Below are 13,311 nucleotides of genomic sequence, written 5' to 3' on the forward strand. Positions count from 1 at the left end.
GGTCAGTTTATATTATCCAAATGCACCGTCACGTTCCCTTGTAACATCTAGTACATGGGTGAAGAATTAGTAAATGAATTTGAGGTACAGATCAACCCTGAACTAATTAAAAATCAAACAGACCTTAGGGGCAGAATGGCTTCTTCCTGTCCCTGAAAAGTTTCTGTCTTATATTTTAAATTTGGCAGATTTTATAAAGATGGAAATGTACTAATCTCTGGAGTAAGATTCAGTGGTTCTTTAAGTTTATATTTCTTTCTATTTTCAGCGCCACTCATTGCCTCCAATTTGTACGCATAACATGCTGGATGACTCTACGGATCCAATTCTGAACACAATCCGGCGGATAGGTTTGTTCAACCATCCCAACGACCGAGTAAAGGTGAGGAACTGGACTGGGTGCGTTTTTCAACTGAAGCCTTCTCAACTCTTACCTCAATATTTGTCCACTCCATTGGAGGCTTTTAGTTCTAGCAACATATTGTGATTGTGTGTATTTTCATTATCTGTTCATGAGATGTGGACATTACTAGGTAGGGCAGCATTTATTACCCATCCCCAGTTCCCCTTGAGAAGGTGGTGGTAAACTGCCTTCTTGAACCACTGTAGGTATACCGACAGTGCTATTAGGAAGGGAGCTCCAGGGTTTATGATGTTTTGAAGATACTTATCTCTCACCCTGCTGGACGTCATCCTAGGATCTTAAAAGAAGTGATTGCTGAGATAATAGATGCATTGGATTGAATGGGCTGATTATGGGCTGGGTGCCAGTTAGTACGGCATGAGGAATGGGTTGAATAAACACTAAACAGGTTGGGGCTGTAGTGCTTTGTAAAGGTTACTGGTGTCCATCATCTGCTTTGGAAACTGGAACTATGTCAAGGTCCCAAATAAACCTGAGGACAGCAGGCGGGAGTCAAAGAGTACAGACATTCCTGCTCCAAAATGGAAAGGAGTCACAGATCATAGGCAGTCCAGGGACTATGTGAATCTCACAGTCTGAACTTGGAGATTGGAGAAGCACAGGGGGCATACAGCAGGAGCAATCATTGGGAGCCTGGTGGACCCCAGCTGCAAGGAGGGGCAAGGGCTGTGTTCTCCACAGGAAAAATGCACAACTTGGTATGTAGAGCTGTTCTACATGTTTCAAGCCCCTGAATGTGGTGGGCTCTGTACTGGGCTGTAGAGGGTATTATGGTGGTGGTCACCTATGGATGCTGGCGCACACAGCGTGCAGATGGGATGGGTACAGATCCCCGTGAGTCATAGATGCCTCTCAGCTGCGGGTTGCAGGGGGAGTGTCAATTTCTGACACGGCAGGATCTAGGATTAGTGGGAGAGGCTGAAGAAGAACAGGTGACATCTCTACCTGCAGTGGAGGTACGCGGTCAGTGAGGCAGAGAGGGTGGAACTGCATCCTGTAATACAGATCAATTCTATCTGAGAAGGGTATGATGAAGTGTGGGAGGACCAATTAGCAGGGCTTGGGGGCTCCTTTTTGGAATGCATACTGACTTGTTGATACCACTACAGTGGACAGGGTCCAGATCAATAACACAGGACGCAAACCCCGTCACCCAGGAAGCAGCAACAATCCAGATTTCTAAATTTGTGCTTTTAAAGGGATAGGCACAACTCAATAGCCCTGGGTCAAATTTGGAAAAGCTACAAAGTGGAGGGCAGGAATACAGCCTTGGAGTGTAAAGTGAGGGTGGTGTTATAATTCAGGTCAGAAATTCCAAAGTGTTTTATGAAGCCTGCATGGATCATACGTTTTGCACTTTGAATGTGGCTAGGATAAGCATGATATGTTTTACCTCGGGTATGATTCCACTGAGCCACTCGGGAGCTTTTCTCAAACAAAGTTTATTTAAGAATATAATTAACATGAATGGAAAGAAAATTAGCAATAACTTTTTATCAATTACAAACAAAACCAAACAAACATGATAATGTATAACCCTTAACAAATATACCTAAAATATTCCAATCAAACAACATTTCCCATAGATGAAAAAAACCCTTCCACAGGTTTAACACAGCAAAGACTAATGCTCACGTGATACTGGGACTGAGTCCTTTGGTTGAATGCTGCAGTTCTATTGATACACACACAGACAAGCTTGGAGTCAGAACAGCTTCTCAAACACCAGGGAGAGACTCTGGTTGAGTCACCAACAGCAGATTCTGTACTCCAGGAAGGCAAGAAGCCTTGCTTTCAGCTAACCAGCAGAATTTCCAAAATCATGGAAAAAAGTGAAACAGTTCTTTTTAGCTTGATGTCCCTTCTAAACCAAGACTGCTGCCAGCCAAAACAGAAAATGAAACCTTAAATTCACTAGGAAGGAAAAAAAACTGTCCAGAACACATGACCTACCTCCTAACAATGCAGGGTCATAAAAAATCCCCAGACTAAAAATAAACACAGCCCATTTAAACCACTGAAGGAGCAATAAAAAGACTTCTAGCAGCCGGCCCGGCAGTAATTAAACCAAAACTGCTTATAGCTGCAGAGAACATGATTTAAAAAAAAAAATTCTTAAAGGTACTCTAACATCACAGTGGAGAGGGCACAGCTGCATCAATTCTGCCATCCCATCAGTGAAGGGGAGTTACGGTTTAATAATTAATCCCATTCATCAGTGGCCAAATGGATTACATTCATTTACATTTAGCTAAATGAATGCTTATAGTTTTCATAGAGTCAGAGAATTGTTGTGGTACAGTAGGAGGCCATTTGACTCATTGAGACGGCACCAACTCTCCAAACGAGCATCATGACTTAGTGCCATTTTGCTGCCTTTTCAACCACCCCTGCACATTGTTTCTATTGAAGTAATCATCTAATGCCCTCTTGAATGGCTTGATTGAACCTGCCTCCACCACACTTCCAGGTAGTGCCTTCCAGATCAGAACCACTCTGGGAGATGGGGGGGGGGGGGGGGTGGGGGGGTGGTTTGCTCCCCCATTTTTTGTGGTGTAAATGGTGATGGGTGCACATCATTATGTAAACTTTGTTCTCGACAAAGATAGCCAGGCTCAGAGATTCACGGGCTTTGCAACTGGAGTGCATTTCACTGCACCCCTGGGTGTGTCTGGATTCGCTGGCAAGTGCTTAAATTCCATCAGGTGCCGTTGGTGTGTGACAATCGAATGTCAATGTTTCACGTGGTGCACGGTTCCCAGGAAGTTACCATGAGTCTGACATCCTCAGTCACCCTCAGGTGCCGGGGATCTTCAAGGGGCCAGAAAGTTTTCAGGGCTGATGACGCCAGTGTGTCACCCTCGGACTCCAGCTGAGGAAAGATATAGCGCTGATCATTCCACCACATGCCACACTACCAGAAGGAGGTGGATGCTTTGGAGAGGGTTCAAAGAAGGTTTACCAGGATGTCGCTTGGTCTCGACAGTGTTGGCAATGAGGAGAGGTTGAATAAACTAGGATTGTTTTCACTGGAAAGACGAAGGCTGAGGGAAGACCTGATAGTAGTCTACAAAATTATGTGAGGCATAGACAGGGTGGATAGTCAGAGGCTTTTCCCCAGGGTGGAAGTGTCAATTACAAGGGGGCACTGGTTCAAGATGAGAGGGAAAGTTTAAGGGAGATGTGCGGGGGAAGTTTTTCATGGTGGGTGCCTGGAACGCGCTGCCAGAGGAGGTGGTGGAAGCAGGCACATTAGCAACATTTAAGAGGCATCTGGATGGGTACAGGAATAGGGAGGGAATAGAGGGATACGGACCGAGTAAGGGCAGAAGGTTTTTAAGTTTAGTTAAGGCATCATGATTGGCAAGGGCTTGGAGGGCTGAAGGGCCTGTTCCTGTGCTATATTTTTCTTTGTTCTTTGTCTTTGTTCTCATGCAGAGGGACTCCTCCATTGTGTATTCTATTCTGATGAGTGACTCTCCAATCTCTACCTGATGTTCCGTTGCATCCCTTTGCATCTCTACCAATGAGCTGGCAGCCACTTCTGTAAGCTTGTCATCTGATTGGGACTGAGCTGGTGGCTGGTCTCCAGCAGCCCCCCAAATGCCTGAGGCCCGGGCCATTTCTGCCTTTGACTGTGTGAGGTGCTCTCCACAAAATCATTGGGTCAGAGATGGGGGTCAGTGAGTGGGCTAAAACCTGGCAAATGGAGTATAAGGTGGGCAAATGTGAACTTGTTCAATTTGGCAGGAAGAACAGAAAAGCAGTATGTTATTTAAATGGAGAAAGATTGCTGTGGTACAAAGGGATCTGAACATCCTAGTGCAGGAATCCGATAAGTTAGCCTGCATGTACAGCAAGTGATTAGCAAGGCAAATGGGATATTGCAATGCATTGCAAGGGGGATGGAATATAAAAGTTGGGATGTTTTGCTTTAGTCTAAGGTGTTGGTGACCTCAGACTTTTGTATCTTTTTCCCGACGGAAGAAGGTGGAAGAAAGTTTGAGAGAGCGTGGGGTCCTTAATTATCTGAGGCAGTGGGAAATCATAGAAACCCTACAGTACAGAAAGAGGCCATTCGGCCCATCGAGTCTGCACCGACCACAATCCCACCCAGGCCCTACTCTCATATCCCTACATATTTACCCACTAATCCCTCTAACCTACGCATCTCAGACACTAAGGGCAATTTTTAGCATGGCCAATCAACCTAACCCGCACATCTTTGGACTGTGGGAGGAAACCGGAGCACCCGGAGGAAACCCACGCAGACACGAGGAGAATGTGCAAACTCCACACAGTGACCCAAGCCGGGAATCGAACCCAGGTCCCTAGAGCTGTGAAGCAGCAGTGCTAACCACTGTGCTACCGTGCCGCCCCGGTGTAGACAGAGTCAGTAGATGGGAAGCTAGTGTGCGTGATGGATTGGGCTACGTTCACGACCCTTTCTAGTTTCTAGTTTCTTGCAGTCTTGGTCAGAGCAGGAGCCATATCAAGTTGTGATACAACCAGAAGGGATGCTTTCTATGGTGCATCTGTGAAAGTTGGTGAGAGTCACAGCGGACATGCCAAATTTCCTCCATCTCCTGAGAAAGTAAAGGCGTTGGTGGGCTTTCTTAACTATAGCATCGGCGTGGAGGGACCAGGACAGATTGTTGGTGATTTGGACACCGAGAAACTTGAAGCTCTCGACCATTTCCACTTCATTCGTGTTGATGTAGTCAGGGGCATTCCTCATCCATGCTTCCTGAAGATTGGAACTTGGAGTCAAGGTCACTGAATATTTTTAAGGCAGAGGTAGACTGATTCTTGATTAGCGAAGGAGTCAAAGGCTATTTGGAGTAGGTGTAAATGTGGAGTTGAAGCCGCAATCGGATCAGCCATGATCTTATTGAATGGTCGAGCAGGCTTGTGGGGCCAAATGGCCGACTCTTCTAATTTGTATGTTTGAATGTTCATTCTCCTCTTGCCACTTGCATGCTCACTGTATTCTCTCCAGAGCCCTGCACACTCGATCCCACCTGTAATTTCTGGCGTACATGTATGTTTAAAAATGTGCAGTGAAAACGCAGCTTTCTCTTTTTTTCACCAAAGTTGGAACTTAACACATTTCTTCCCAGGGCCCACTGGTGCACTAGCAAGATATGAGCAGCCTACGCTTTCATTCCATATATGTATAGCAAGCAACTCAACACTTGCCTTGAAATTGGCATTTGGACTCGCAAACATTTTCCGTTATAAATGTGAAGTGGACCATGAGACTGCATAGCAAACAGTGAGTGACAGGTAATATCTGTCCACAGTGGTGCACAGGTGTTCAGTCTGAAAGATACAGAAATAAACATTTTCTCATTGTTTAGGTGATTTTCCATCCAGAATTCTTGAGTTCCACAAGCCCACTGCTCCCACTCGACTATGAAGAATTTGTACGTGGCTGTCACTTGGGGGTATTTCCTTCGTATTACGAACCATGGGGTTATACACCAGGTGAGTGCCGTGGTACGTGCTCAGCACTTAAACTGGACGTGTAGTTGGGAAGAGGAAATGTTGCTGTGTGGCACAAACCGTAATGAGGGAGCTTTTTCCCAGATGGAACAGTCAATTACTAGGGGGCACAGGTTTAAAGGAGATGTACGAGGCAGATTTTTTACACAGAGAGTAGTGGGTGCATAGAACTCGTTGCCAGGGGAGGTAGTGGAAGTGGATACGGTAGTGACTTTTAAGGGCCGTCTTGACAAGTACATGAATAGGATGGGAATAGAGGGATATGGTCCCCGGAAGGGTAGGGGGTTTTAGTTAAGTCGGGCAGCATGGTCGGTGCAGGCTTGGAAGGCCGAAGGGCCTGTTTCTGTGCTGTAATTTTCTTTGTTCTTTGCTTCCTGCTACAACTACTGGATTCAGCATGTTTACAGAAATATTGACCATTATTTCTACTAATATCGACCAGGAACTTTCACACACGCACATGTGCACTTCACATGGAGATCCAGAAATTCCTGTCCCAAGATGTGCTGCCCTTCAAAAAGCTCCCTGGAAACAGTATTGTACCATCTGGCGCCACATTTAAATGTATTGAAATAATGTGAAGCCTCTTTACTGATGGTGTAGTAAACTTACTGCAAAAAGTTTGGTTGGGAGCAACTTATTGTCTACAGACAAATGTAACTGTAACAACTATGGAAGGCTCCAATGGGAATAGTGTGTGCAATAGTTTGCACTGAGTGAGAAACCTCAGACTCTCCATTAGCTGAAAGACTGCAGCTGCTAAAAGGGCCACACAAGGAAAGAGAAGAAAGGCAGAATTTTGGGTAGGACACTTCTGTGACGAGATATCTTATTAACAAGTTGTAAGTCTTCCTCTAGCTAAAAAGGCCATGCTTTTTTGGGGGTGAATTGCATAGATGCCCTTAAATAACCAAACTTAATGATTCAAGATTGAGCTGGCCACCTTGGACAGCATTAAAAATAAAGAACCATGGCATCTCACAAAATGAGCATTCCCATTCACAATGGGGTGTTGGTTGTCACAGACCAGCTACACATTGAGGAAGTGGCGTCTCTTTTGTTAACCTAAACCACAGGATGATGTAGCCATGTGACCCTTGGAATTTGAGGAACAGGACTACAGTTGTGTCCTGCTGATTCTGAACATCCAGAAAACTCAATGCGTTGACTTGCTCAAGCAAACAAAGCATTAGTCACTTGCCTGCTCTGGCTGGAAATCAGCTAAAAATGTAACCTGTGGGGCCTGGGTGGGATTGTTGTCAATGCAGTGTCAATGGGCCGAATGGCCTCCTTTTGCACTGTAGGGATTCTATTCTATGATTCTAAAACATAGCTCTGTCTGACACTAGAATAGCTCCGAGCTTTGGGTCATGTTCTCTGTGTGGGTGGTACTGACCCACGTTAACCTTTTACTTGACAAACTTTTATACTACAAAGATCAATCATCTCAGTTCCAGGACATTAACTCAGGGTAGTTTTCCAACATAACCATCTTCAGCTGCTTCATCTATGATCTTCTCTCTATCGCAAGGTCAGAAGTGAGATCACTTCTCGGCCTTTTGGCTAAGCTCACATGTCAGATCAAGCCCAATGCGGGTGCAATGCCCTTTTTTGTTGGCTTGAATCTTGTATGTCTCTCTTGTGGGGACCATGAATTGGATTCAATTTGAACTTGGAGCAAGCCATGAGGTGGATTTGGGTCTGCCCAGTCCACTCTGTGCATTGACTTTGTAACTTTAAGAATGGAGTAAAAGTGTTTTTTTTTTAAAAAGACAAAAGTACCATTTACAACTCCTCAGATACTGAAGTGGTCCATCTTCTTATGCAGTAAGACATGAACACCACCCAGACTTGGGTTGATAAGTAGCAAGTAATATTCTCACCAGACAGATCCAATGAGCGATCGATCCAGCCATATTTCCTTGACATTCAATGGCTTAACCATCGCTGAATAAAAGTCGCCATAGTTCCAGAGGACCATTGGCTGCTCTCCACATTTAAGAGGAAACTGACTGGTGGTGATTAAACTGAGGATCACCACACCTCAGGCAAGGGCAAGGTTGTGGAGGCGGGGCCTTTACGCATAATCTCAGCCAAGACGGGAATTAAACTCATGCAGTTGATGCCGCTCTGCATCACGGAACCAACTATCCAGCCAACTGAGCTAACTGACCCCCACTGAATACCCTCCCATTAATCATTAGCATTCTTTGCATAGCCATTGACCAGAAATTGAACTGGAATAACCACATTAATGTTTTAGTAAAGCAGATCAGAGACTTGGAACTCTGTGGCAATCAACTCCTGATTCCATCATCGACAAGGCACAAATCAGGAATGTGATGGATAGAACATAGAACATTACAGCGCAGTACGGGCCCTTCGGCCCTCGATGTTGCGCCGTATACTCTCCACTTGATTGGAAGAGAGTTTGTCCAACAATGATCAAGAAGCTCCACACCTTCCAGGACAAAACAGCCCACTTGATTGTCCCATCCTCCACCTTAAATACTCATTCTCTGCACCAGCAATAATACAGGCAGCAGGCTGTACCATTTATAAGTTGCACTGCAGCAACTCACCAACAACAACGTCCAAACCCATGACTTTGACCATCTAGACACATAAGGCCAGCTGACATGAAATCAGCACTACCTACATGTAAGGGACTGAGGAAAATTTGTGGGGAAGACAGTTACCAGTGTTCTTTGTCCCTGGTGGGTTTCAGTGTCCTGTTTGCCGGGCGGGTGCTGTGAACAGGATGCTGTTGGTTGAGTGATGTGGGCTGGGCCGATGGGATTGCTCTGGGGGCGGGAGGAAAAAAAGGCGCCAGGAAGTGAAGCAGCTGCAGAGAGAGAGCTTTCTCCAGGCAGTGAGAATTCGGTTTGGAGTGAGAGGCAGCCAGGCGTTCCCCTGCCTGTTCTTTTCATTACTGCCAAGGAGGACAGCCTTCAGCGCACTCGACCTACGTTGCTGCACGGATAGCTCGCGGCACCTCTGCCTCCTGCGGCATCATCTTCCACACGTGTGTCTCTCCTGGACTGTGTGTGGGTGTCGTGAGTAACTGGTGGGGACTATACAGTCCAACTGGAACAGTATCTACAAATGTGTTACTGAGGATGAGTTTCCCCATATGTGCACCAACGGAGGGCCCCCAACGGTTATAGATCAGAGCTCACTGTTTTATGTCTGTTAATGATATGTGTTATTAAATTTATTTTTGATATTCCGATTACAGTACTGACATTTATGGGTAAACAGGGAATTAGCCAAATCAACATCAACCGCTAGGAATTCGGGATCCTGTTGATTGAGTATTTAAATAGTAGCCCCCATATAGTGGTCAGCAGGGGGTTGCATACAAATTCCCACAAGAGCAGGAATAGAACAAGATTCCCCTCCAAGTCGCACATCTGGCTTGGAATTATATCACTGTCCTTCACTATTGCTGGGTTAAAATCCTGGAACAACCTTCCGAACACCACTGTGGGTGTACTTGCATCACATGGGGGAAGTTTTTCACAGTAAGAGTTTTAACAACAACAGGTTAAAGTCCAGGTTTTTTGGTAGCAAATGCCATTAGCTTTCGGAGCGCTGCCCCTTCGTCAGATTTTCATCAGAAGTTTCGTCAGAGGTTTTTCACACAGAGAGCGGTGGGTGCCTGGAACGCGCTGCCAGAGGAGGTGGTGGAAGCAGGCACATTAACCACATTTAAAAGGCACCTGGATGGGTCCATGAATAGGGAGGGAATAGAGGGATATGGACCGAGTAAGGGCAGAAGGTTTTTTTTTAGTTTAGTTAGGGCATCATGATCAGCATGGGCTTGGAGGGCCGAAGGGCCTGTTCCTGTGCTGCACTTGCCTTTGTTCGGACTGGAGCAGTTCAAGGAGGTAGCTCATACCACCTTCTCGGGGGCAATTAGAGATGGGTAACAAATGTTGCCTTGCTAGCAATACACATATCTCATGAAAGAATAAAGAAAAGTATAACATAGTAACGGAGGAGATTTGCCTAAAGGCGAAGATTGGAATCCAGAGTGATTTATGGCACAGTGAGGCCACTCAGGCCATGAAGTCTGTGTTGTCTCCATTTCCCAATTCTATCCCCATAGCCCTGCAAGTTTATCTCCTTCATGTGCCACACATTCTTTTTAATTTAATCTTTTTGAAATCATTGGTTGCCTCCTGTTTCCACCATGTGGCCAGTGAATTCCAGGTCATTATCGCTCGCTGAGTAAAAGCGATCTTGCTCACATTCTCCCTGAATTTCACGCTCTATCTGTGTCCTTGTACCATCAGCTAAAGAACCAGTTTTTCTTTGTCTACCTTATTCTAATCTGTCCATAATCTTGTACACCAAAGAAAAATAAGAACATATTTTTTTAAACAAAAACTAAAATCCTGGCAGTCATTCTGGAAAATAGTAGAAAGTAACTTGTTTGGGTACAGCTTCAAGGATTCTGGTGCTACCCCGCCCTTGAACAGACTTTTAAAAACCCACAACAGCATTCTATTCCCTGCTTCATCAATCAAGGTGTTTGTAATCCCGGATGCATGCATTCTATCTTAATAAGACAGACCCCAGACATTCTCATGGTTTAACACCACAGATTTCAAATAGACTGATCAAATTGTCTGATTAGAGAATGCAGGCTTGTATGTCAACTGGCCCTGTGATCAGTCTGATCAAAGTCACATGTGGTGTCTGTTGATGAATGGGATAGGGATCAGGAATCTAAATCAAAACATTTGAGTCCAATTTTACAGCTCCAGATATTGCAATTAGCACAGACTGGTGATTGAAGCTGGGAAGGTTTTGGTTGGTATGATTCCATGGTGTAAGAATCACTTTTTAATGTTTATATGGTTTTAATTCTGTTTCTAAACAATCCTTTCTCTCCTAGCGGAATGCACGGTGTTGGGAATTCCTAGTATTTCCACCAATTTGTCTGGCTTTGGCTGCTTTATGGAACGACACATCATGGATCCTTCTGCATATGGTGAGCTTCTGTAATCAGTGCTCTTTGCTTGGCTCTATCAGTATTCAGGCCCACAATAAACCACTCAAATCCAATCTTCCAGTCTGTGTGCCCTCTCTCCATTATTCTCCGAATTAAATACTCATAGAGGTGTCGGTTCCAGTTGTCTAGAAAAATTAATCTTTGAGCATCAGAAAGAGAGAAATTACATCCTATTAGGTAGTAAGTGCTTTAAATAGACACGAGTTCAGTGATGCTCAGAGAATCTAAGAAAGACCTGCTCACCTGATGCTCGGAAACACCCTACTTGATCTCGCCTATCTGAGGAAAGTATATGAAGCTAAAATTATTGACACTTTTCTGACAGGGATCTATATTCTGGATCGCCGTTATAAGAGCATGGATGAATGCTGCAATCAATTAACCTCGTTCCTCTACAGCTTCTCCCAACAGTCACGACGGCAACGGATCATTCAGAGAAATCGTACAGAACGACTATCTGATTTGCTGGACTGGCGCTACCTTGGCCGGGTAAGCACACATTTGGAAGGAATCAGACAAAATTATAGAGATTTTAGTAAATAACCCAGCTCCTGTAAATTGCGAGCTGTGGCTGGGCTTCAGTTCCATGGGCACCTGATGGGATCTTACCAAGTGACTTGTATTGAATAAAGTGTCACAGAGAAAGCTACGTAATGCTATGGATTAGTCGGAAAATTGGATCAGGAATTAGTTGCATTCCCATTGGCAGGATTTTATCAATATAACTGCAATGAGACCAGTCATTAGCGGATTCCCTAAGGAAATGTATTCAAATCATTGCTTCTTCCCATCTATATTAATAATCTAAATGAAGTTGTGAGGAGAACTGTCAGGGTACTGGACCAGAACCCCAAGGTATAGTCTGTAAAAAAAGACTCGACCCGAAAATAGTTTCTATTTTGGCATAAATGTGAAGAGAGGATGTTTTGCTGCTTTCACACCACATTTGGGTGGTGAGGGGGGTGCCCCCTGGGCATTAGCACCCAGCCTGTGCCCCCTGGCAATGCCCAAGGGGCAAAGTGCCAATGCCCAGGGGGCACCTTGGCACTGCCCATCAGGCATGGGCAGCACGGTGGCACAGTGGTTAGTACTGCGGTCTCACAGCACCAGGGACACGGGTTCAATTTCAGCTTCAGGGCATGTCTATGTGGACTTTTGCACATTCTCCCCATGTCTGTGTTGGTTTTTTCCGGGTGCTCCGGTTTCCTCCTACAGTCCAAAGATGGGTTAGGTTGATTGGCCATGCTAAATTGTCCCTTAGTGTCGGGGGAATTAGTGGGATAAATATGTGGGGCTACGGGAATAGAGCCTGGATAGGATTGTGACGGTGCAGACTCGATGGGCCGAATGGCCTTCTGCACTGTCAGGATTCTATATCAATTTCATTACTATCGTCACAAAAACTCTTGACAGAGAATTGAATGATGTGTGACGGCATTCAGGCTCTAAATGAGAAAAATAGATTATACACAGGCCTAGATTCAATGGGGGCATGGGTGTTCATAGTTGGAAGTTGTAATGTATGTAGTGAGGAGTAGAGCAAGGTTCTGTAGGACAGTGTGTATAAAGTTTCAAAGCAGAAGAAAAACCAGGGTGCTTTAGTTTGTGAATCTCTGAAGGTTTATAATTCACTTTAAACAACAGTAGTGAAGGGTGATATTGATGCAATTTGTAGCTTAATGGGAACACTTTGACATCAGAATCAAAACCATCACAGGGGAAAGCCACCCCCTGCGACATAAGCAGATAATTAAATGTGACACCGAGTGCACAGCACTGTCAGAGGCCAGTACCAAAGGAGAAATCCACTGATGGAGGGATAGGACTGAATCAGTGCTACACTGTTGGAAGGAAAGTATCAAGGGAGTGCTGCACTGTCAGAGTCAATACTGAGGGGGTGCTGCACTGTCAGAGGGTCAGTACTGAGGGAATGCCACACTGTCAGCACTGAGGGAGTGCTGCACTGTCAGAGTCAATACTGAGGGGGTGCTGCACTGTCAGAGGGTCAGTACTGAGGGAATGCCACACTGTCAGCACTGAGGGAATGCTGCACTGTTCCACGAGGCAGCTTTTGATGCACTATCAATTAAGCGAAGACTAGTTAGTGCGCAAGAACAAATAGGCTTTTATTCACAAAAGACTTGGAGCACACCCATGCTGATGAACTGGTCCGGTGACTGAGGCAGGGGGGGTTGGGAGCAGTCACCTTTATGCCTGGACAAGGGGGGGAGGAGTCTCAGGCAGGGCCGGCAGGGGCATGTCCAGGCATGTCACACATACACACAGGTAATAGCTTAACAGTGGTTTACCACATTCACCCCCTGCTTTTTAAAAAAGAGTCCGGCGGGGGTGAGGTGGGTGG

The 13,311-nt window shown here is 45.3% G+C and overlaps 1 protein-coding gene across 1 annotated transcript in view; it reads left to right on the plus strand.

Annotated features, from left to right (window-relative positions):
- The window catches only part of LOC144509097 (glycogen [starch] synthase, muscle-like), an 83,331-nt gene that overhangs the window by 58,038 nt on the left and 11,982 nt on the right, over nucleotides 1-13,311 (plus strand). The window contains exons 11-14 of the mRNA XM_078237443.1: nucleotides 269-382; nucleotides 5,785-5,911; nucleotides 10,833-10,928; nucleotides 11,275-11,438. Coding sequence (XP_078093569.1) covers nucleotides 269-382; nucleotides 5,785-5,911; nucleotides 10,833-10,928; nucleotides 11,275-11,438 — 501 coding nt within the window. The remainder of the gene's footprint in view (nucleotides 1-268; nucleotides 383-5,784; nucleotides 5,912-10,832; nucleotides 10,929-11,274; nucleotides 11,439-13,311) is intronic.

This window comes from Mustelus asterias, chromosome 21, assembly GCF_964213995.1.
Source record: "Mustelus asterias chromosome 21, sMusAst1.hap1.1, whole genome shotgun sequence".
Lineage (NCBI taxonomy): Eukaryota > Metazoa > Chordata > Chondrichthyes > Carcharhiniformes > Triakidae > Mustelus > Mustelus asterias.